The sequence below is a fragment of the Hyperolius riggenbachi genome, chromosome 1 (assembly GCF_040937935.1).
Source record: "Hyperolius riggenbachi isolate aHypRig1 chromosome 1, aHypRig1.pri, whole genome shotgun sequence".
In the NCBI taxonomy this organism is placed as follows: Eukaryota; Metazoa; Chordata; class Amphibia; order Anura; family Hyperoliidae; genus Hyperolius; species Hyperolius riggenbachi.
The window spans coordinates 264,870,842-264,896,222 of record NC_090646.1 but is presented as its reverse complement, the minus strand read 5'-3'; the positions used below and the strand labels follow the sequence as shown (position 1 = coordinate 264,896,222).

General features: G+C 42.5%; 1 protein-coding gene across 14 annotated transcripts in view; it reads left to right on the top strand.

Annotated features, from left to right (window-relative positions):
- The window catches only part of ARHGAP24 (Rho GTPase activating protein 24), a 682,757-nt gene that overhangs the window by 592,832 nt on the left and 64,544 nt on the right, over positions 1-25,381 (top strand). The window contains exon 1 of one of the 14 annotated variants that reach the window (XM_068233503.1): positions 10,954-11,735. The exons of the other annotated variants lie outside the window; for them this stretch is intronic. Within the exon in view, the coding sequence (XP_068089604.1) occupies positions 11,621-11,735 (115 nt within the window). The 5' untranslated portion in view covers positions 10,954-11,620. Of the gene's footprint in view, positions 1-10,953; positions 11,736-25,381 lie in introns of those variants that run through there. 14 annotated transcript variants of the gene reach the window in all.

The window sequence follows — 25,381 nt, the reverse complement described above, 5'->3', positions numbered from 1 at the left end:
TAAACGCTCCTATCCATTCACCTAACACATGAGAGTATTCATCCAGTCTCATCTCTCACACATTGAATTCACACACTGAGGTGCCGTATTCACTTCTCATACATCCTGAACTTAACAGTTTTATAAAAACTCCATATCCTTAAATATAATCACATCCTCCCCCAACCCAAAATAGGGAATAGCTCCTCCCACATACATATATGTGCAAACAGTTCCATCTTGCTATTCAGACCTCTAGGAATGATGGTGTCCAACTGGAATATCCATTTGGATTCATTCCTAGACATCTTCTGTATGTAATTCCCACCCCTTATATTACGTTTCACGATTTCCAGACCAAAAAATGTTGTTCCCCTCACACTCTTCCCATGGTGTTCCTTATAGTGTTTGGATAAGGGGTGACCCTCATTACCCTTTTCAATATTATTAAAATGTTCCCCCACCCTTCTCAAAAAAGATCTTTTTGTTCTCCCAATGTACCTTTTGTGGCAAGGGCACTGGATGCAGTAGATTACTCCACAGGTTGTACAGGTCATGGAATCTTTAATCTTATATTTAACTAGATCCGGTGCCACAATTTCCACTATTCTCCCTGGGTTCTGCGTCCTTCTACAATTCAAACACGTCCCACACCTGGCAAATCCTGCTCTACTTCCCCTCACCATAAATTACTTCCTTTTTCCTTTCATTAGCTGCTGTTGCTATGGAGAGCCCTACATTAGGTGCTCTCCTAAAAATCACTTTTGGAATATCTGGCAGTTTTTCTCCTATAATCTTATCCTCTTGTAACACATCCCAATGTTTACGGAGTATATTTACCACCTTGTTTGACTGGGATGTATAATGTAGAACAACGCTAAAATCATTACTCTCCCCATTCCGTACAACCCTTGGGCCCAATAGGCCACTTCTATCCCTCTGTCTAATGGCTACCATAGACTCCTCAACCCCTCTTTCAGGATATCCCTTCTCGCGGAAACAGTCCACGAGTCTATCTGCTTCTCGATCATAATCCTCTAAATGGGTGCAATTACGACGGAGTCTCGTGAACTGTCCCCCGGGGATATTATTGAGCCACCGTGGAAGGTGTAGAGGATATAGCTATTGACATCCACTGGTTTATGGAATGTTCTTGTATTTTCCGTTTTCCGGCCTGGGTGTTCTTAAAAAAATATCATTTTTTTCCTTATCCAAACACTATAAGTAACACCATGGAAAGAGTGTGAGGGGAACATTTTTTGGTCTGGAAATCGTGAAACGTAATATAAGGGGTGGGAATTACATACAGAAGATGTCTAGGAATGAATCCAAATGGATATTCCAGTTGGACACCATCATTCCTAGAGGTCTGAATAGCAAGATGGAACTGTTTGCACATATATGTATGTGGGAGGAGCTATTCCCCATTTTGGGTTGGGGGAGGGTGTGATTATATTTAAGGATATGGAGTTTTTATAAAACTGTTACAGGCCATACACTGGCTCGATTCACGGCCGTTTCGACAGCAGATCCGATCCTGGGATCGGATCTGCTGCCAATCGCTTGCGCTAAACGCACCCGCCGATCCGATTCCCTCCCGAAATCGGATCGGACCGTCGATCGCGCCGTGCGGGAAATTACCCTCGATCGCCCGGCGGTAGGAGCGCGTCGCTTGCGGCGTACGATTCGGGCCCGATCCGAGCATGTATACATTACCTGAAGCTGGCTCCGGGGTCCTCTTCTCCTCGCTGCACCGCATTTCCGCATGTCCCAGTGTACGCTTATACTTCCTGTGTCACTCCGGTGACCAGGAAGTTGAAATAGAGGGCGCTCTATTTGAACTTCCTGGTCACGGAGTAACACAGGAAGCGCCGGGATGGAGCAAGAACAGCGGTGCGGTGCAGTGCGGAGAAGATGCCCGGGAGCCAGCCTCAGGTAATGTATACGGGGGGGGGACAGGCGGCAGGAGCAGCTGAACAGATTGTGATCGGTTTCAGGCTGAAATCGATTCACAATCTGTTTGCAGTAAAGGCAGCCATACGATCCCTATCTGATCAGATTCGATCAGATAGGGATCTGTCAGCTGGTCGATCTAATGGCACATCGACCAGTGTATGGCCACCTTTAAGTTCAGGATGTATGAGAAGTGAATACGGCACCTCAGTGTGTGAATTCAATGTGTGAGAGATGAGACTGGATGAATACTCTCATGTGTTAGGTGAATGGATAGGAGCGTTTAACATCTCTCTCATTTGTTTGTATTGATATCAATACATGGAGAAGGATGATTAGTGGATATATAGAACCAGTAAGAGTCCACTTTTACAGTTTTTGTTTTTTTTTAGAGACCAGACATGAGTAAAAGTCCGTTTTTTATTTTGAACTGTGACCTATGACACCAGTAAGATGGTGGGCGGAATAAATGAGGAACAAATATATAAGGAGTATGCACAATATGGGCTCCAGATAACCTTAAGCAAATCCTCCTGAAGAAGGCCCATGCTATTTGGCTGAAACGCGTTGAGACGCAAGGTTTAATTGTAAAGCAAGGCAGAGATCGCGGACTCAAGGCGGGTCGCCGTAGCGCGCAACTGCAGCCTGCAAACGAAGGTCCGGGGATCTCCAGTGGTGACGTCACCCATAGCCGAGTGTGAGCAGCCAGCTGGGCGGAAGTGCGGCGAGCGGACCCGTGCATCTGACATACGGAAGTGACGTATGCCGCATCCAACCACTAGCGTGTACAGCAACGCCGAGACTGTTTGCTACCAGATACTCTACGGTGGTAAGAACTATCATACCAGCGGAGCTGTGAGCTGTTTCAAGATGGACCTGTAAGTGCATATACCCTTGTTTTGCTTTGAGACACATTCCAAGTTTTAAAATTACGGAACAGATGACTGTAAAGCTATCATTTAATGAGGGGACATAACAGAAACGCTTCCTGGCAGATCTAAATGAACTTTATACCTCCAATTGGAAGTGTTGGAATTTTTTTATCCATTTTTTACTTTTTTCTGTGCACATCCTTATAAGCAAAGGATAGAAGGGCCCCTCTTTTTCCTATTTGTAATGGAGATTAGTGATACCCGGTGGGGTCTTCTGCTGTTGTAGCCCATCCGCCTCAAGGTTGTGCATTTTGTGGCTTCACAAATGCTATGCTGCATACCTCGGTTGTAACGAGTGGTTATTTCAGTCAATGTTGCTCTTCTATCAGCCTGAATCAGTCGGCCCATTCTCCTCTGACCTGTAGCGACAACAAGGCATTTTTGCCCCACAGGACTGCCGCATACTGGATGTTTTTCCCTTTTCACACCATTCTTTGTAAACCCTAGAAATGGTTGTGCGTGAAAATCCCAGTAACTGAGCAGATTGTGAAATACTCAAACCCAGCCCCTCTGGCACCAACAACCAGGCCACGCTCAAAATTGCTTAAATCACCTTTCTTTCCCATTCTGACATTCAGTTTGGAGTTCAGGGGATTGTCTTGACCAGGACCACACCCCTAAATGCATTGTAGCAACTGCCATGTGATTGGTTGATTAGATAATTGCATTAATGAGAAATTGAACAGGTTTTCCTGATAATCCTTTAGGTGAGTGTAGTATACAATGTTACTAGCACTGTGGCACTGGCTGTTCTCATTTAATGCCTAAACACAGCCATTCCTGCCCAACCTGTGCCCACTATTTGCCATGTCTTTACCCACTCTTGCCACAGCCACTTGTCCCTTACCACGCCCCCTACTGACCCCTGGTGACATAGGCCTCAATTCACTAAGCTTATCTCCTGTCTTTAATAACGTTTCTAGAGTTATCACCATAGTGATAAGGCATGTAGTATTCAGGAAACATTTTACCTCAGGCAAACCTAAAGTTTACTCATCTGTCTTTAAGTTAAGGTGAGATCTCTAAAGTTAACTCTTCAATGCTTAAAGAGAACCCAAGGTGGGTTTTAAGAATCCAATTAGCACACAGATGCTGGGTCTGCATATAATACCCAGCCTCAGTTGCTATACTGTTTCCCCCCAGCCCCCTGCCCTGCGCACTGCTGTCCCCCATAAATCTATTGCCGTGCCGGCTGTTTACATCTGAAGTGTCAGTCTCTGCCACTCCCCCGCCTCCTCCATAGCGCCGCTCCCCGCCTGCGTCCCTTCCCTCCCCGCTGATTGGAGGGAAGGGACGCAGGCGAGGAACGGCAATATCGGAGGCAGGGGAGCGGCACAGACTGACACTTCAGATGTAAACAGCCTGCTGGTGACACGCTGCATGTCGCCAGCACGGCGATTGATTTATGGGGCATAGCAGAGCGCAAGGGGGAGACTGGGGCTAACAGTATAGCAACAGAGGCTGGGTATTATATGCAGACCCAGCCTCTGTGTGCTAATTTCCAATACAAGTCCACATGTAGTGTGAATAAGCCCTAATACTGTCTGAGTTACAGACCTGGGACTAGTATGCAGAAAAGTTGTTCTTGCTCAGATTATTGAATGCTTGTTGCAGGTGTGGGTCTGCTGAAGTCAAACAAATAACAGCCATGTAACTGGCATTTTTTGTTAGATCATACTGACTACCTTACAGTGCTATGTATGGAGTTTCTGTTTTCTCCCTGTTTTTGTGTGGCTTTTACCTGGACACTGCAGTTGCCTCCCACATCCAAAACCATACTGGTAAGTTAATTGGCCTTAAAGAGGAATTCGAGCGAAAATAATGTAATAAAAAGAGTGTCTAATTTTTACAATAATTATGTATAAATGATTTAGTCAGTATTTACCCATTGTAAAATCTTTCCTCTCCCTGGTTTACATTCTGACATTATATTGTGGCATTTCTACTGCTGGCAGGTGATGTCACTGGAAGGAGATGCTGCTTGCATTTTTGGCAGCTGGAAACAGCTTTTATTTCCCATAATGCAACAAGGTTCCCACAGTGTGATGTCAGTACCTCAGTGCTGTGAGGCACTGACATCACACTGTGGGAGGGGTTTCACCATAAAATCAGCCATACAGAGCCCCCTGATGATCTGTTTGAGAATTTTTAATGGGAAAGGGGGTATCAGCTACTGATTGCGATGAAGTTCAATTCTTGGTTATGGTTCCTCTTTAAATTTAAGAATAACAGACAATTTTTCTAATTAATTGTAAAATTTGAAACATTTGACCAATGTGCTACACACATGTTCAAAAATGATCTCCAATTATAAAAACAGATTATTGAAAAGTCTGAAAAAAATGCCTGGGTCTTAAAATCAAGAATTTGACAATCTACCCTATAACATTGAATATTCATAAAGATTGGTCAGAAAAATCTGCCATTCCCAATCGTCTTTAATAAAAAAACAAACAAAAACAAAACAAAACAGGAAAACAGGTCAACAGAAACAGTCTACCAAATAAAACAAAGCTTTCAATTTTTCTGTACAACCAATTGTTTTGATAAAATTGTTGTAAAATGGGATCATGTTATTGTATTGTGTTTGGCTACCTTTAGCCTTAGACTATGATAGGGTCTCTAGGTATACTATGGTAGGGATTAGATTGTAAGCTCTTCTAAAGGAAAGTTAGTGACATGACTGTGGTCTCTGTAAGGTGCTGCAGAAGATAGCAACGATTTATGAATACACCTTAATAATAAATGTCCACCCCCATATAACCTTCACTTCACATACCCCTTATGTATCAATGATCACTATGGACATACTGTATATTAACTGCACTGTCTACCCAACATGCACATATTTTGCTCTTATCTTCCTGATAAAAGCAACAGAAATAACTATTTTTAAGTACTAAATATAGATAATAAAACAAAAAATGAAATATAATCCTACACATTCTCTTTAATGAGACATAGGCTTGCTTTTCCGGGCTTGCTGGGTGAGCTTGATAACACTATTAATCATTAACTACATGTTTAAATTATTGTTTGTTCGCTCCTGCTGGGGGCAAAAGCACATGTCCTCCTAAGCATGATTTCTTTTTCAAGAGTTTTTTTTCCTTGCAAGAAAGAACTGTGCTACTTAAACAAACACCATAATCCAAAGTCACTTTGCTGGGTGTTTGCATATAAAATACCCTTATGCATTATTGAAGGACCAAGGAGGAAAGCCACTTGACAATAGCAAAGGCAAGAATCTAAAGTACCGTACATATATGTATAATCCTTGAAAAGTACATGTAGAGAATAAACTATACAGGCTTCTCTGCTTTATAGTAAATGTGACCAGATAAGTTTCCTGTAATGTTTCTTATGTTTTTGAATATTTTATATAGACAAACAGTAATCTCTAGGACAGAGATTGTAAAATCAGTAGAATATCTTGTGTATTATGTTAAACAAGCATGAACTGGACTGCTGCACAGCTAACAGGTGCTAGGGCTATATATTATGTCCCTTTACCACCTCAGCAAAGCTGCCTGCCAGGGGCGTTACTACAAGTTAGCGGCTCCTGCGACCGCATGGGGTCCCAGAGCTGTAAGGAGGCCTCAACTACTACTTCAATCCCTCCTATAAAGGGCTCCATGCTTCAGATCAGGTGTTGTGTGGCTACACTTGTAAAAATTATGATGTCCACACTTGTTTTATGACCCTTGCAAGATAGGCCCCCACTGACACTGCATATACAGCCCTGTCTGTCGCAGCTGGCCCTTGCTAATTGCTGTACTGTGCCAGGTCCAGCACATTCAGTGCATACCTTTCACTGCCTCTGTGTGACTGCACTTTGTATTGACTGCACTTTGTATTATACAATACTACCACCAGTCAGTGCATACTTTTTCCCTGCACCTGTGTGACTGCACAATTGTATTATGGCAGCAGTCACTGCATACCTTTTCCCTGCACCTGTGTGACTGCACAATTGTATTATAGCAGCAGTCAGTGCATACCTTTTCACTGCACCTGTGTAACTGCACATTGTATTATACCACCAGCAGTCAGGTCAAAAAAGTGTTTAGTACTTCACCTTTATCAAAATGAATGAGGCATGGATCCCGGAGGGCTACTGCCTGCCAGAAGACTAAGTCAGTCCCCACACACAGCATCTCTGCTTGCACGCTGTGTGACTGCCTGCCCCAAGACTAAGTCAGTCCCCACACAGCATCTCTGCCTGCAGACCGCTTGACTGCCTTCTCCGCCACCACCAACAGGGTCCAGGACTCCAGGCGGATTCCTGATTTTTTATGGCCGCTGCTGCTAGCAGCGGCTACTACCAAACATAATAATTTTTCGGATGCGTGTACATGCCTAATTTTTCTGGCTGCACTGCGGCTACAACAAAAAAACAAAAGGCATATACATGTGTCAATTCCCCTTTGTGATGGTTACCTTGCCGCGGTGAAGGGGCTTGCGTATCACAATGAAGCAATGACCTATATGAGTGTGTTGGTGGGGGGCACACCCAAGATAATAAGGTTGTTACTTCATTGTGGACGGACCAAATTCGATCAGTTGTACAGTCACTATTGTTCTGTTATTAAGCTACCTCAGCCCGACCATATGGGCTTGAAAACCGCCACAGCCTGCACTCTCGCCATGGTGTGCACCAGTCCAGCACGGCCATCACTACACAAACAGCTGTTTGCGGTGCGTTTACACAGTGAGTTTGGTCTGTCAGTGTGAAGCAGTACACTACTTACACTAACTGCTGATCTATGTATATGTTACTGCCAGAACCCGAAGTGTGGCCACTTCGCGTTCTGGCCAGCCACTTCGGGTTCTGGCCGGCCAATGTGCGAAGTGGCCGCAGCGCAGCGGCCAAGGTTAGAAATGTTATGTTTATGCTGTCTCGCTGTGGCCAAATTGATGACAACTTGCTTAATTGAATTAAATATAGCCGGCGGCAATGTGAAGCCGCCGGCTTTCGCACTGCCTCTCTCCTCTCCCCCCCCCCCCGCCTCTCTCCTCTCCCCGCCTCCCATACAATAAGTAGCAGCCGGCTGAGAGTCGTTCGTCGCGACAGGGGAATCCTTCCGTTCCTGCAGAGCGGGTGCTGGCAGAAGCAATGTCTGCAGCCTCCCCGCTCTGCTGTCCGTGCCGCGACGAACGGCTCTCCGGCTACATGTCCCCACCGGCTGCTACTTATTGTATGAGAGGTGGGGAGGGGGGGGGGGGGAGGAGAGAGGCAGTGCGAAAGCCGGCGGCTTCATCTATTACATTGCCGCCGGCTATATTTCATTAAATTAAGCAAGGTTGTCATAAATTTGGCCGCAGCGATACGGCGTAAACATAACATTTCTAACATTGGCCGCTGCGCTGTGGCCACTTCGCACATTGGCCGGCCAGAACCCGAAGTGGCTGGCCAGAACGCGAAGTGGCCACACTACGGGTTCTTGCCGTAACATATACACACGCAAGATGTTTTCAAGAACTTTAGGCCTCCAATTTAGCAATGCAATGTGATTTCTGCCTTTTAGGGATTATAACCCTGCTGTGCATCAAATCCGTAATTTTCCCCGGGACTTTGGGCATATATCACACTCTGCCATGCCCCCCCTCCAGGTGTTAGACCCCTTGAAACATCTTTTCCATCGCTTTTGTGGCCAGAAACAGTGTTTGTAGTTTTTCAAGTTCGCCTGCCCATTGAAGTCTATTGCGGTTCAAAAAGTTTGCAGGTTTGCGAACTTTTTCGGAAGTTCGAGGTTCGCAAACCGAAAATTGGAGGTTCGAGCCATCTCTAGTAGGTTAGAGGTGAGTGAAAATGTGCAGCTGCACTACAACTGAGCCTATCCTTTAGCATTCTCCTGCTTACACTTCATTATTCTGATTACTTTCTTAGCACCACATTAAAATATTCTGAGTTCCTGGTGTTAGGGGTACAATAAAGTATGGGAAGAATTCATGGAGAATGGCTTTTTTATGTGTCACTAACTGATCTTTGCTATGCTTCACAGCCTCCTAAAGCTAGTGTATAATGACATGATTGCAGGCAAGTGGGGTTTTACACATGTACAAGGTTAGAGAGCGACTCATTTAATGGCAGCTGGAAAGCCATTACATGCTTTGTTCAGCAGTCACTGATAACTACATATAATAATAATAATTCTAGTATTTGTATTTGTATAGCGCTTTTCTCCTGTTGGACTCAAAGCACTGGAAAGGCAGGGCATGCTCAGTAGACAGTAGCAGTTTTAAGGAGTCTTGCCCAAGAACTCCTTAAAGGAGAACTGTAGTGAAAAGTATATGGAGGCTGCCATATTGATTTTCTTTTAAGCAATACCAGTTGCCTGGGTGTCCTGCTTACCCTCTGCCTCTAATACTTTTAGCCATAGCCCCTGACCAAGCATGCAGCAGATCAGGTGTTTCTGACATTTTTGTCAGATCTGACAAGATTAGCTGCATGCTTGTTTCTGGTGTGATTCTGCAGGCAGATAGCTCAGCAGCGCCACCAGGTAACTGGCATTGCTTAAAAGGAAATAAATATGGCAGCCTCCATATACCTCTCACTACAGTTCTCCTTTAATGAAAAGGTGCTGGCTTACTGACCAGAAAGAGCTGAGATTTGGATCCAGGTCTCCTATGTCAGAGGCAGTGCCTTTAACTATTGTATACCAACCACATATATTTATGTGTTATGATGGATATAGGGACCTTTAAATGGAACTGAATGCCAAGAATCTCAAAAACAATAAAGGAGAAAGCACAAAGAGCTAATATTGTGCTAAACTTGGTATGATGGGAATATGAGAGATAAAAAGGATGGGTACTTACAAAGCCTCTCTAGGGGTTTCTCGATGAGGGTCGCTCCCCAGGAAGGAGGATACATTTCAGAGGCCAACATGCCCACCTCTATGAGGTCTACTATACACTAACGAGGGCTCTTATTCTATTCACTTTTTCTCTTTGGAGAAAAATTTTCAACCTCTAATTATAGTAACTTTGCAGCATTTAGCAATTGCAAAAGTACCAAACAGTAGCTGAGAAAGTATTGTTAAAAGTATTTTCTTGCTTGCTGGTTTTTATTGATAATGTGGCAAAATATCACCTAGGAGAAAACGTAGTAGAAAAAGTACATTGAATAGGTGCCCAATATAATGAAATCAATATAAGATCTAAAGGCTGTTTAAAATGAAATGTTGATATATCACTTACCTCGCAAGAATGGACATTTACTGACTGGGTAGAAGTACAAACTTTATTAGAGAGGCTCTCTTTCTTTTCTTTGGCTCAGTGCTGGCACGTGAAAGACCTGAAGAGCCAGGGACTGCAAACAAATTATGTTATCTAATAAATGTTTAAATTATGTTTGTACTATATTGCTACCCAGTTGGAAAATGTTTCTCGTCAGTTTATTTTCACCTCGGATGTCTTTTAAGTGAACAGTGATCTTGGCCCTGATGACATGAATGGGAGGCGGCCCAGGGAGAAAACTCCTCCCCCCGTGCGCGTGCCTGATAGGAGCAGATTCATTGCATTAGGATTAGTATTATTAAATCATGAACTACTTTTAAAACACTCCATGAAAATCGCACACAGTTATCTTCTATCTTTTCCATGACTGTTTGCATATTTATGTTGGATGAAATAAGTGAAATGTAGACTTCGGCATCGACTTGCAGTGTATTACTGATATATCCATATACTGTACTAAACAATTGTAATAATGTCTCGGCACGTGAGATGTCCCACCTTAAACGTTTGCTAAAATATAAAGCAAAACTACTTTGCAAGTTCTAATACTGATAACAGCAGAGGTATAATTTTATCCCAGTTTTCTTTTGTGTTGACGAACTTTGTATAATAGTGTACTGTAGAGATTTGAATTGCTAGGGGTTAGTAAGCTATTTTTCAGGCGTGCTTGTTTGGTGGAGATTTGCTGAAGCATGGCAGATTCCTGGAAATGCAGTGGTAGAGGTTATTTGAAGAAGGAATGAAGAGAAGTAGGACTGCACCTTTAATAATCACTAAGCTGTCACACGTGATGCCTGCTTGAAGTCAACTCAAAGTCAGAGCAAGGGAATTCATTGCTCCTGCTGCCTGGGATAGTTGTTTACTCCTTTCCTTCCTGTTCCGTCGTACAGCTGCACCTGCTGCATGTAAAGTGCCTGCAGCACATGAAGCCATATAATACTGAGGAGTAAAGTAACATACTCTTCTATCCTGCTAGCGGAGAGGAAGGAAAGGATGTTCTTGGGGAATCCTATCAATGTCTGTCTCTCCGTCTTGCTTTGGTGTCAGGCATGCTGATACAGAGAACACTGTGAAAATGTCTTTCAGAAAAATGTGTTTGAAAAGCAGCTGAAACTCTCTGGAATTGCTTTGTGTGTTTTTTTTCTGAGTTGGATATACGTTAAAGCAGCATTTCAGGATTGTGGTTATTTGTTCCTCTGTTCTTTGAGAAGCTGGCATTTTAGTTCTACTTGAGTGGGTAAGCCGACTGCCCCCCACATCTACTGCAGCTCCACTGGCCGTGTAATCCAAGAATGAGGATTTTTTTTTTCGAAAACTTTTATTTATTTTTCTTCATAAATGACCTTTCAAGCCTTACAAAGAGAATATGAAGTAAATATGACAGACAGAGAATACCAAGCAAACACTGTGAGGATGGCATTAAAATGAAAAACTGATCTCCTGGAATGATTCATAGGTCTCATCCCCAATGCTGATTATAAAGGACAGCACTAGCACCCACGCGGGCTGGCACCTGTATGATGCTTGAAGAGCGAAATGCAGCAGCTTCTTCCTCCGTGTCTTTGTCCCCTAACTCTTTCATACCCAAAGCCACTTACAGGAAAATTAAACGCTGCTTCAGCTTTCGGAGAGGTATGTCCTGATCTGTTCACTCTTCCACCAGCCATTGGAAATGATTGGCTACAGAATTTAGTCAGTTCCCACCAATCAGATTTCTGCTCTACATAAAATAAATACATTACACTATTTAATGTTTTCCTTGGCTGGCATCTTCTCTATTTAATAACTGCATGTTTTGAAATATTGTCGTTTTTGTGCATACTTTTGAACTTTATGAATACATAAATACTGTATTTGCATGGTTGTATATGTCATTTCAGCACGTGATATTTGGGTGCTATCTGATAATGTAATGAACCCTAAGGGCCCGTTTCCACTGGTGTTTGTGCTGCGATGCGAACGCCGCTTTGCCTCGCATCCCACTGCGGGTACTTCTGGTGGTCGTCCGCACAACCGGATGCGGCTTCCTGTTAGAAGCTATGGGGACTCAGATGCGTGCTGCTGAAATCTGCTGCATGCTTTCCATAATTTCCCCCCGCGCCCCATTGCGTCAGGTAAATCACTTCCATTGACTTACATTAGCGGTGGTTTGGTTGCGGTGCGATGATCGCATCGCGTGTAGTGGAAACGAGCCCTAAAAACTTAAAGTATTCGCACCTTATTTGATAGCCCAAGCCTAACATTCCTCAAGATCATCAACTCACCCTAATGTCCCCTGATTTCCTATATCATTAAGTTTCAGTACTTACATATTGGCATAGGGATGGGGATTTCAGCACATCTGTTAACATTGTTTTCAAAAGACTTCCTTTGAAGCAGCATTTTTCCTACTCGTAGACTGGTGTAATTGTTATTTCAGTTTCATTTTTGAGTGGAAACTTTATGTAGTTGCCATCTGTTTATTTTGTAGATTATTATTAGTCATTGCAAACAACAACAAAAAATCAGAGTTCATTCTACTCATTTGTGATCACTTGACTTGTGCTCAGATGTAGCACTACTGTTTGTTTACTGCACATAGGTTAATTATTTTCCTCGTCACCTGCTCTCACGTCAGTGTCATTAAAATAACACTGTTAGAAAAACTTTGAAACCAAATCATATTTAATAAAATATGTTGCAAAGCTTGCACTACCATTTAAAAACATGTACATATGGGTATGTTTTTCATTAGTTTAAAAGCATAATATCAATCAATGCCTGACCTAAAATATTAACATGTTAAATAAACACTATATTCCCCTTAATTAATATCACAACTATAAGGGAGGGAGGTGCTGAGCTATAGATTTATGCACACTCTGTCAAGCCATTATTATGATTATTATTAAGAATTTATATAGTGCTGATATCTTCTGCAGTGCTTCACAGAGTATATATTCTTGTCACTAACTGTCCTTCAAAGGGGTGCACACTCCCTACCATAGTCACATGTCCATTGCAGTCTAGAGTCAATGTTAGGGGGGAGCCAATTAAGTTATCTGTATGGTTTTGGGATCTGGGAGGAAACAGAGGTGCCTGGAGGAAACCCACTCAGACACACACAAGGAGAACATACAAACTGAGAGAGTAAGGAGGCATTGGTACATTGTTATAGATAAACAATAGTTTATATTTATATGTATTGGTTACACATAAGGTAAGGTGGCACCCAAATGTGTCCATTATAGTGCCAGTAAAGAGTACTAAAACAGGATTCTACCTCCCACCCTATGGCAACTAACCTCTCAACAATTTACAACTTTTAACTGTGAAGCAGAGGTACAAACAATTGCTGGTCTTGAGAGCAGATTGTATGTGGCAACTGTTTGATTCACCCCATCATAACAACCAGGTAGAAAATGTGCATCTCGCTTTGTTTGCCTACTCAGAGAGCACAAACACAGATGTCTAACATCAGGTTTGGGATGGTTTTGTAGCCTTGGTCCAGATAAGAGTATTGATACCTTAATCATTATTAATCCTAATCGGAGCACAGGCCTTTTTGAAATGTGGAAGGAGGAGCATGTCTTTGTGAAACGCCCCTCATTATTAAGTCATACCCCTTTGTTCCCTACAGCAGGAAAAGTAATTCCTGAAGAGCAGTTTAACTGTCAAAACAGATACCAGCCAGGCTCCCTACTAACTTGCAAACTATTTTGGCAGTTAGACTTAGCAACTGCCCTTCAGGAAATGCTTTCAAAAATAAAGAAAACCCAGAGAATACCCCATGCGAAGATGGAGTTGTCCAAAACCTGTCAGTTCTGCCAGATTTTAACTGCTTACTTTATTTTCTGGAGTGGTCCATTAAAGGTCAAAATCTGCTTTCAAACTTTTGACTGTGTCTAATTCACTAGGTAATGTTTTTTTCAGGTCCCACATAGGCAAATCTACAATTCCATGCTCTCTTAAGTGGATGTTTATAACCTCAGCCACACTGGATGTTAAAAACCTCTAATTACTTTACAGAGAGAGTTACACTTCGTTTTGACTGTGACCTGACTGCAGACAAGGTGTTATTTTTTTAATTTATATAGCGACATCTTTGGTAGGGCTGTACATAGTACAAAAAATACTTTATATACTCGACTATAAGTCATAACATTTAGGACTGACTCAAAGGATAAAAGGGGTGGGGAGTCGACTTATACTTGAGTAGTCCTAAATTTTTTGGGGTCACTCTCCATCCTCCACTGGGTGCAGCGTCCTCTCTTCTCTCACACTCAAGCGGTCTATCTCCTGATGTTACATGACTTCAAGAGTGGAAGTTACAGCACGAGTGGAGGAGAAGAGAGGACTCTGCGCCCAGCGGTGGATCATAATGGCTGCAGCAGCGGGGGAGAGTGGGCATGGAAGTGAACAACTCACCTTCCAGGATCCCGCAGCTTTTATCGTCTATCTTCTACCTCTCCCAGGCATACCTCGCGTTGATATCAGCACCCCCTGTGATGACATCATCAAATGGGATGCTGTTATCAACGCGAGGGGTGCCTTATAGAGGAAGAAGATAGAAGCTGCAGGGATACCGGAAGGTGAGTTGTTCACCTCTATGCCCGCTCTCCCTCACCGCTGCAGCCTATACTGGGGGCAAATATACTGGCTACCTACCTATACTGGGGGTAACTATACTGGTTACCTACCTATACTGGGAGCAACTATACTGGCTTCCTACCTATCCTGGGGACAACTATACCTGGCTACCTATATTGGAGGCACTTACCTGACTAGCCTATACTGGGGGCAACTATACCAACTACCTATACTGGAGGCACCTACCTGGCTAGCTTGTACATAGACATATACTTCAATAATTTAAAAAATCAACCTTATGAGGGTCAAACATTGGGATCCACTAATACACAGGGTCAAGTAATATTCGAGTATATACAGTAGTGGGGAACATAGGAGAGGTTCAAAACTCTACAATCAGGAAAACCAGGAATACAATTACAAGTACAGACAATGTTGATGAGTGGTTTAAGACATCACCAATACTGGTGCATTTCATATGATAAATTACATCAGAATAAGAAATACTTGGAGGAGGTCACCGCCCTTGTGAGCTTAAAATCTAGAGGTTAGTGGGTTGGAAACATTAAGAGAGTAGGCACAGGAGTTAAGCTGGCCATACACTGGCCCGATTTCACGCCGATCGACAGCAGATTCGATCACTGGGATCGAATCTGCTGGCAAATAGTTCGCGCTAAACGCACCCGACCGATTGATTTCCTCCTGATATCAATCGGTCCGTTGATCGCGCCGTGCGGGAAATTACCGTCGATCGCCCACGGGTAGGGAACGTGTCGCTTGCTTCGTACGATTCGGGGCCTTTTGACGCAGGTATACATTACCTGAGGCTGGCTCCCGGGCATCCCGTCCGTCACTGCTCCCATCATGGCACCTCCAGGCATCCTCTTATAACTTCCGCTGAGGTGCCACATGACGGGGACAGCACGCCCGGGAGCCACCCTCTGGTAATGAATGCCGGGGGGGGGGGGGCAGGCGGCAGCGGCAGCTCAGCAGATTGTGAATCTGTTTCAGGCTGAAATCGACTCACAATCTGTTTGCAGTAAAGGTGGCCATACGATCCCTATCTGATCAGAGAGGGATCTGTCTGTTGGTCGATCTGATGGCAAATCGACCAGTGTATGGCTACCTTTAGAGTATAAGGCAGTGAGCCTCCACTGCTACCTATAGCAAATTATAGACTTGTCGGAACAGGGGTGTTTTCAGAGCCAGGCTCGGAGCATGGCTGTGGGAGAGCGTTCCAAAGGAGAGGTGATGCTCGTGAGAAGTCCTAAATGTGGGAGTGAGGATGTGACTAAGCTAGAGGACAAGACGGTCTCCTAGGAGGATTGAAGTTTCCGGGTGGCATGGTATCTGGAGATTAGTGAGGAACTGTAAAGAGATGACAACTTATGAAGAGTTTTGTATGATAGCATGAGGAGTTTAGACTGGATCCTTTGGGTAATAGCCAATGGAGAGGGGCTGCATCAGAGGATCGGGAGATGTGGATACGATGAGCAGCAGAGTTCAGTAGGTACTGGAGAGTTGCCAGTCTGATTTTTGATAGACCACAGAGTAGGGTGTTACAGTAGTCAAGACAGGATATGATTAGAGCATGTACATGCATTTTAGTAGCCTCTAATGACAGGAAAGGACGAATTCTGGAAATGTTTTTGAGATCGATATTGCAGGAGGTATTTAATGTGTTAATATGTGACATAATATCAGACAGTGAGCTTTAGGAGTATTTTCTACATTGATTGTCACTATGGATGAGGGAGCAGAGAGAGACTGGGAATATCACAATCTCCACTTACACCTCTCTCTCTGTCTCTCCCTCTCTCTCTCTCTGTCTCTCCCTCTCTCTCTCTCTCTGTCTCTCCCTCTCTCTCTCTCTCCCTCTCTGTCTCTCTCTCTCTCTCTCTCTCTCTCTCTCTCTGTGTCTCTCTCTCTCTCTCTCTCTCTCTCTCTCTCTCTCTCTCTCACACTTCAGTTGTCTTTTAAAGCATATTATAAAAAAGATAAAATAGATATTAATAGTAATTTGCAATAATTGAGCTCATGTGGGAGATACTGTTAGTTAATGGAACTTGAAAATCTCCTGTAATTCCCTCCCTGCCACGTGTCTACCATTAACCTTGACCTTTCACTTATGCCTAACTCACACATTAAGGCTCTGCATAAACCGTAACACTTATAAACAAAATGATTGTTGACCCTTATTAACCTTACAATCCTGCACTAATCCTAACTAAAGGTTAATAATAAACTCCCCATTCCTAACTTGTCACCTATTCAGCTATACAAGGGAGAGTCTTGTCAACTATTTTTTGTGCCTTCATAGCCAAGCAACCCTAACCAACACCTTATCTCCTCCAACCCTAATTCGCCCTGACTTTCTGGGACTCCCAAAGTGACACTTGCCATACCAACCGCCTAGATGCCAAAACGACCTGCTTCACTCTGTACAGACTTCCTCTGACCTACTGAACTGACAGTGTATGGGTAGAAAACAGCTGATTGTTTCAAGTTAAACATGTTAAAACCTCCTCCCTCCTCTTCCAATAAAATGTCTGTAGTGCAAAGGAGCATATTCATAGACCAATCAATGGCTTCGGATAAGGGTGACAGAACTATACCTGCACATCTGACAGTCCGTAAAGCCAGTAAAGTGTAATTTCAGGAATATTATTTTGAATTGTCTTCCCCTATTTGAACAATGAGATAAAGAGCTCTAGAATGTCTGTGCCATTATTGGTAACACACCTGTTACTGAAATAGAAAGTGGGATGTCATTCTTTTTAAAGGGGGCACTGACAGCAATAAGAACATGACATTTCCTAAGACTTCCTCAAAACTGCCACTGTACTTGCAGGAGATATGTCACTTTCTGGCTAATGCTGGGTCCACACAATGAGATTTTCTGGCAGATTTACTGTCATATCAATTATTTCCAACATGTCCGATCTGATTTCTGATCGATTTCCAATCGATTTCTGATAGCAGAGAATGGAAATCGATCGGAAATCAGATAGGACATGTTGGAAATAATTGATTCGACAGTAAATCTGGCCAAAAATCTCATAGTGTGTACCAGGTATAAGATGATTGAATACACACACACACACTTTCATACAAACACACACACTCTCTATTACACTATTTTCTGAATGACTCGGTACGACTTGGTACTAGAAGTGAAATGGGTGAAATATCTGTATATAAAATACGTTGGAAAAGAATAGTCTTGGCTATGTTAGGCTGCTGCCTTGTGGCCTGGGAACTTGCTGATTGTTAAATCTTCTGTCATGATTAGGAAAATGGCTTATTTGTGGAATGTGTGGCTCATTTATTACATTATTGTTGCCCGGGAGGTACTTTCTTTCTAACATGTTATCTAAAGTCCGATTAAAGGGAACGCAAAGTCAAAGCAAGCATCAAAGGAAAGTGGGGTTGCTGAGCTGTGACCTTTTCAACAGGTGAAAAGAAAACATCAAGCAATTATGGCATACAAATATAAAGCCTCCTTTGAGATCAGAGGGAAAGAAGCCAGATTCCCTCTGAGGGTAAGAGCACATGCTTGTATACACACCATTCAGCTGTGGAGAAAGGGCTGCCACTGGCTGCTTCTGCTTCATTATGAAGTCTAGCTCTACTGCGGAGCACAGTTTATACTTTCAACTAATATAATTCTTCATACTGAACTATACATGCAGTCTTTAAACTGAGGTTGTTGAGCTATTATATGGATTGTGAGAAGATAATAAAAAGTTATTAGCATGACACATTTGGTGTTATTTACGTCTTGATAGTTTTGTAGAGAAGGTATTTGTTTTGTAAATACTGGCAGACCAAATCCTTGTTTTAGATCACCAGGTGATTCAGGCAGTAACATCTAGACCCACTGTTACAGATATCGGAGGACCTGTTGACCCTTCTACTGGGGGTAGACATGCATTCTGCTAGGGAGTGAAGCCTTAGTAGCCAATGGTCTTCTCCAGAATGTCCATCAAGGGTTGATGGCCCCCTACCCCAGTGTGAAACCGTCTACTTTTCTGAAAGTGGTTACTAGATCGCGGTTTGGGATTTTTTCACCGCAGGCACAGTAAATAGAGAAGTCCATACTATAGTCAAGACTGGTGGGGCTGCAGGAGAAGTTTGACACTCAGCAAGTGTAGTCAGGTCATAATAGAAATCAGGAACATAACTAAGATAATTTGGTGTGCAAATTCAAACATGTTTGCATCCATGTTTGCCAACTCCCATGCATGTGCACACATTACCCTACATAATAGTGCACTAAGGCGCATGCTCACGAAGACTCCTGAACACCTGTTCAGTTCAGTGACACACAACTGCAGATTTACACCCCCCTGTGGGTCTTGCTCTTATTTTCCTCCAAGGAGAAGTTAGACACTTGGCGATGAAGCAGGTTTGTGGAGATGGGAACTATAGTGGAGTGATATAGAAAGGAAAGATATAAAAAGCCAAATTCTTGCATCGTTTCTGTTTCCAACTTAGGGCTCTGTTACATAGACAGCTGTTCTGCAGGCTCAGCGCACAGTTCAGCCTCCAATCAGCCAGCCTCCATGCTCCTTATGGCTGCAATTTAATGCAGCTAATAGGCAGCTTTTGTAATCCCACGCGTGCCAGTATTCAACATGTGGTGCGGTTACATGTTATTGAAGAACCGCCTCATGTCACATCTGATAGTGGCTGCATCCGCACTCAGATGTGCCGGCATGAGATGAATGCCCCCCAAATTCCCCTACTGAGCGCCTCTCAGGGCCTGGCGGATGCACCACTTTCTGCTTACTGTGTTAAATGGGCCTTATTCTTGTGTTATCTTTTTCCTTACTAATAATAATGTGCGTCATTGAAATGGTAACTTTACTTTCATTAAAAATTGCTACAAATGTACATTAATGCCTCAAGAGAATTTGTGTACAGTAATTTACTGTAATAATGTTACAAAATCATCTTTTAATGTCAGTTTGCAGTCAGCCATGAACTTCCAAACTGACCTAACAGTGGCGTAGCTGAGGAGCTATGGGCCCCAGTGTGAGTTTCACATTGTGCCCCCGAGCACTCTATACATAGCAATTTATTTGGCGCACCAACTCCTGCCAAGAACAACCAAAGTGTCAGAGGTGCATCAAGGGGATGGGGACAGTTTGTTAATCGTTACTACTATTCAAAGTATCTAAAGAAGTGATTATTACCAGTGCAGGACCAATAGAGAGCTAATACTGTGGCTGAGGGAGGGCCCTTCTAGCCCAAGGACCCCAATGCGGTCGCATCCTCTGCATCCCCTATTGCTACGCCCCTGTGACTTAAGGCGAAACTTCCAAACTGACCTAAGGTGAAACTGCATTACAAGCTTGGAGTCTGTACTATCTTTGTGAATGAACTACAGGCTGCGTAGACCTGTCCCATTTCGCTGCAGGAGTAATTAGCTGCAAAGAAAAGGAGCTTGTTAGTCATTATCAGCTCCTGGAGTAATCCATTGACAGGTTGAAAACTTGGTCATGCCCATATCGCTTTCTCTGCTAGAAACTTAGTGGTATTACTGTTTTACATGCTTACGTGTAGGTAAAGGTGTACACACTAGATGAATCTCAACCAAAACAGCTGATAATGAGCACCTCTGGCATGCATTTAGCATGTGTATGGCGGCCCCCAGAGCCTCTGCCACTGACCAGGGGGATCAATTCAGTTAATCGCCGACTGAGAGCTTTGTTCTTTCCACTTACCCTGTGTAACATAACAACCGTGTTGCTCCGTCATAGCAACAGAACACATCGCTAACCTGCTGATAGTTTTATTTCTGAAAACATCACAGAATACTTGTTTATTTGTTGTTTGCTTTTTCTAGTTTCAAAAAAAAAAATTTATTCAGTGAAAGTCAAAAATGTATGTTACAGGTATAACACAGTCATTATATTAATTTTTTTTTTTTATTATAAAACCTCCTACAACACTAATTAACTAATCTATGGGTATCCAACATTCACCCAAGTTAACACACTTACCTGTGTCAGCTGGACCCGGAGACCAGCGGAGGAGAAGAAGACATCGGAGACCGGGGGAGTCGCGCCGGCCAGAGCATTTAAATGTATTTCCGCTAGCGTCGGCCGTCGGGCATTCGAACGCCGCTATCGACGTACTCCCGTCCCAGCGATTAATCAAAATCTTCCGCACGGACGGATTGACGGGAATCGACAGGAACGATTGAATTCGGATAGAAAATCGATCATTCTGTCAGCGTTTGCGCAACGATTTCACAGCAGATTCGATCACAGTGATCGAATCTGCTGTATATCGGCGGGAAAATCGTTAGGTGTATGGGCCCCTTTATATAGTCTGGATGCTCTTAGTTTTGTTTGTTTTTTCAATAGGCCAATAGTTCAGACTATTGGCTTTTTTTGCTTACACTCTGTGACCAATCATTTTTGTTGCCAGTGATCACATACGGTATGTGTATAAAAAGCAACTAGTTAGTTAATGAGGCCCACCTGGGGAGGCAGCCAAAAGGGATGTGCTGCTGCATAAATTCTAATCTAATGCACTCCTCAGCAATGCTGAACATCCTTGTTTATATCAATACTGTGTGTTCCCTGTTACCACCACAGTGTCAGCAGTGACAGATACTTCAGCACAGAGCATCTTCTACAACTTGCTGCCATGAGATGAAAGAACAAAAATGCTGTTTCAGTTTAGTTGATAGTTGTTATTTTTTTAAAGCTACGTGGTGTCACACACAATGTACATCTCTGTTAGTATCCCACCTCAAAAAAAATGGCAGCTTTGAAGTGATCTTGGTTAGCACATTCTTCTCCAGCACTGATAACCCTTCAGGTAGCAGTAGTAATGATTGGTCAGCAGGTCTGAGTAAAAGTTCTGACCAATCAAAGCAGAAAAGTTCAGTGAAAGGGTATTTATTGCTTAAACTACAGTGTCCTCTGTTTTAATGGTGAGTATCTGCTAGAGTAGGAATGCATAAAAAAGCAGTAGCAATATTTACATAGTTGCCAGTTAATGTTATTTGACCAGAGTATGTAGATATGGTGTGTATATATAAACATAAGGCTGGTAGGAGTTTTTCAGTGAATCCAGCAATCAGCAGGTTTGTGCAGATGCTCTCCCTCCCCCAGCTAACTTGTGGAATGTGCAGAATTTGAAGTCCGAGATTAAGAGATTAATATTCAGATGACTAAAGTGATTCCAGGACATTTGCCTGAACTGGAAATAAAAGAATCATAAACAGAGCCTGAACAGTTAATTTAATCCATTATAGATAAAGTAAAAAGAAAACAATTCAGAGTGAGTAAAGTTCTGCAGTTGTAAACAACAATATTCTTCCTGGTGTCATGTAACCTTGGAAAATTGCTGTAAATATTAATGTCATTAGCTAGTAGCCACTATAACCTAAAGGCCAGACATTTTAGTTTGTTTTGAATAAAGAAGGGTATAACTTAGATTGCAATCTCTTTAGAGCAGGGTCCTTGTTTCTACCCCTTCTTGTGTTTGTGATTTTTGTCCTTGTGATTTTGCATGTCACTTCTTTTCCTTCAGTTCATCTCATCTCTGCCACCCTCTACATATGTTACATAGTAATAAACATTGTTCATTACTATCCAACATCTCTGACTAAAGCTGTATTGTCTCTGGAGCTGCCATGTACTCGTCTGCAAATCCTGAAAATTATACTACGTTCATCTAACACATTTAGATGTAGGTAGTTTGTGTTTGAGTTGCGACAACTGCATTTTTTCGGTGTGCAGGGAAAAAAAAAGAATACTTACCTTGACTACATAGAAAACAGCTTCATTTGGAAAATTAACTTTAATGTGGAGCACCAGGAGGAACTATTTATACCCAAACAGTGCTTTTAAAATTCAACTGCAGATTCAGAGAAGCAGCAATGCCCTCTGTGGTGTTTTTGTTGGTCCTTCTGGTTCTAACAGCTGCTGAGGTATTGTAGCATTTATGCTGGTAGAGCTGAGTCGTACAAACATCTATGTACCTGGATTACACTGCATTCCTCACTTTGTGTGCTAGTTCTCTTCAGGCAGTACATGCTGTTATGGATACATCAAGTGTGTGATATACACCTTGTCACAGGAATCCTAGGATATGGTATGTGATTGGTGCCTAATCTGGTAAATAATTGATATCTCCCTGTTTGGAAATCTCCCAGGGACCAGTGATGATTTGCTGCCTTGCACAGATCAGTTTTGATTAGATTTCATGAGATTCTTCTTAAAAATGAAGTAAACTGGTGCCACAATCAGTTACTGATCAATGTAGTACAATGCTTTGATGGGTGTTTATTCCCCACTACCACCCAAACCTCCTCACCTGATCATAAAATTAACTGAAAAAATATCACCAAGATCAAAATTGACTGTAAACCACTAGTTTCTGATTTATTTGTGTTTAAATTGAATGCAATAGATGTATCTAATACATGTTTTATTAGTTTAATATGTTGCCTATTAAACTCTAAATAAAAGGGAAAGAAGAAATCTACCTCCTGTCCATCAGTCTTTCTTCTGCCTCCACTGATACTCGGGCAATTACTATGCATAATCATAGTAAAATGAGGGCGAGTCCTTAGACTGTGGAATAAGCTTATTTATGTTGAGACCTGTCATAACATCAAGCAAGTACATTTCTGGCTGTTTAATCTTAGAGGCGCTCCATATCTTTTATATAAATCAGTGCACTTTAAATACCAAATCAGTTGGATGGATATGTAAAAATAGGAATGTCTATGCTCATGATTATTGGATTTTTGCATTGCAAAAATCGCATCGCATTGCATTGCCCTCTTCTATTTATTATCCCTTTTACACTTGAATGAATAGGATTAAAAGGAGTCAAGAAAGGGCTTCTTTTATGAGTTTTGAATCATTGAGGTGTTTTGCTTCAGGACAATATTATGCACATTACATTTAGAATGCACTTTTTTCCTGACATTGATTCACAATACATATACTTGATTGGCACTTTGTAATATGTACTAAGTATTCTCCAGTGTATTGTAGACCATTATTTGTTTTTGTGAAAGATGTAGCAGGTTTACTTTACATTCAGTCTTTGTTGTCGTTGCGGACCTGCTTTACTAACAGTGCAATAGGCGGAGTTCAGCGATGGTGACTGGCGATTGGGCTGAAAAGTTTATACATGGATTCATTTTAGCATTGGAGCGAGCACATGAGTCACAATCCTTATGGAACCCATGATAAGAACCCTGCCTATCTATACTCACCACAATTTCCAAACCTTGCCATCAGCACTTTTACATTTGCCACTGAGGCCTCACATCTGTCCATTCATCTGGACCAGTGGAAATCCTCAAAAGGAATTTCAAGCAAGGTTTGGTGAAGCATATTTTTGAACATCCACATTGGATTGTTTGTTTGTTTTTTATTTCTGTTAAGAATCTAAAAAGTTATGTCTTTTTAAAAAGTGTCATGTTCACACATTACACATGTGCACATGTAAAGTGTTAAAAAAGATTGTCAAGTATCTCCATGCCACCCTCCTTTCTACCTAGAAAAGTGACACCCAGTTAAGGATCAGGAAATGTGCATGCATAGCTCTCTAATCAGTTCTGTGGAACTAACTGTGGCAACTTATGTACTAGAGCTGCTTTAATCTACAGTTCTCTTCACACCGAGGTCAGGCATTCATGTAAAAAAGGGCGCGTGGGATTGCTGCTAGTAGAATATTGGTAAAATTACAGACATTTTACCACTTAAAGCAAATCTGAAACGAAAATATCTAATATACTAATTTTCTATTTGTTATCTGTACTACACATTCAATTAATTATATCATAAGTTTATTTTTGCTTCAGTGTCACTTTAATTCCAATAGCAAAATATCGTTAATCTATGTTTTCACCTAACCCTACTCTCACAGAGAACCCTCCCTCTACCGATGCCTAACCCTAAGACCTCCCTCTACCAATGCCTAACTCTTAACTCCCCCCGCGCCAGTGGCTCCTAACACTTAACCACAATCCTTCTCCTAACCTTAATCTACCCTTACCCCTACCACACCTCGTTGTAAAGCCATGATTTGCAGCAAAGAAGGGAAACTGGGGCCCAAATTTCTTTGCTTGCAAATTGTGGCTTTTATAATGATAGGCGTCCTTTTTCTGCAAGGGATCCTGTGCCCTTTTTTCCTGTTTAAGAGTTGCAAGGACCCTCCTCCCTGAATATGCAGTAGTAACCTGCATAGCAGTGAAGGACACAGGGCACACTTAAAGTGTACCAGAGATCAAGCTTTACGAAGACTAGATACTTACCTGGGGCTTCCTCCAGCCCCATAAACACATGCGAGTCGTCCCACGCCGTTCTCCCGCGGTCTGCCGTTCAGCTGCGATCAGCCCCGGTAACGTGCTCAGTTGCGTCCAGTCTGAGACTTCTGTGCATACGCAGTAGACCTGGACTGACTTCACTGAGCAAATTACTGGGGCTGATTGCGGAAGGACGGCGAGGGACTCGCATGTTTTTATGGGGCGGGAGTAAGCCCCGGGTAAGTATCAAATCTTACTAAAGCTTTATCTCTGGTTTACTTTAAGTACAAGAGTCACTGAATGTGATCCATTGGCTTACTATATCAGGTTCTGTGTGTTCATGGAAGGCAGATGTGATTATGTAGATCTTGGCTTGTTTCACAAGTCAAAGCTATTAGGAGTGTTTTCCTGTTAATACTTAATC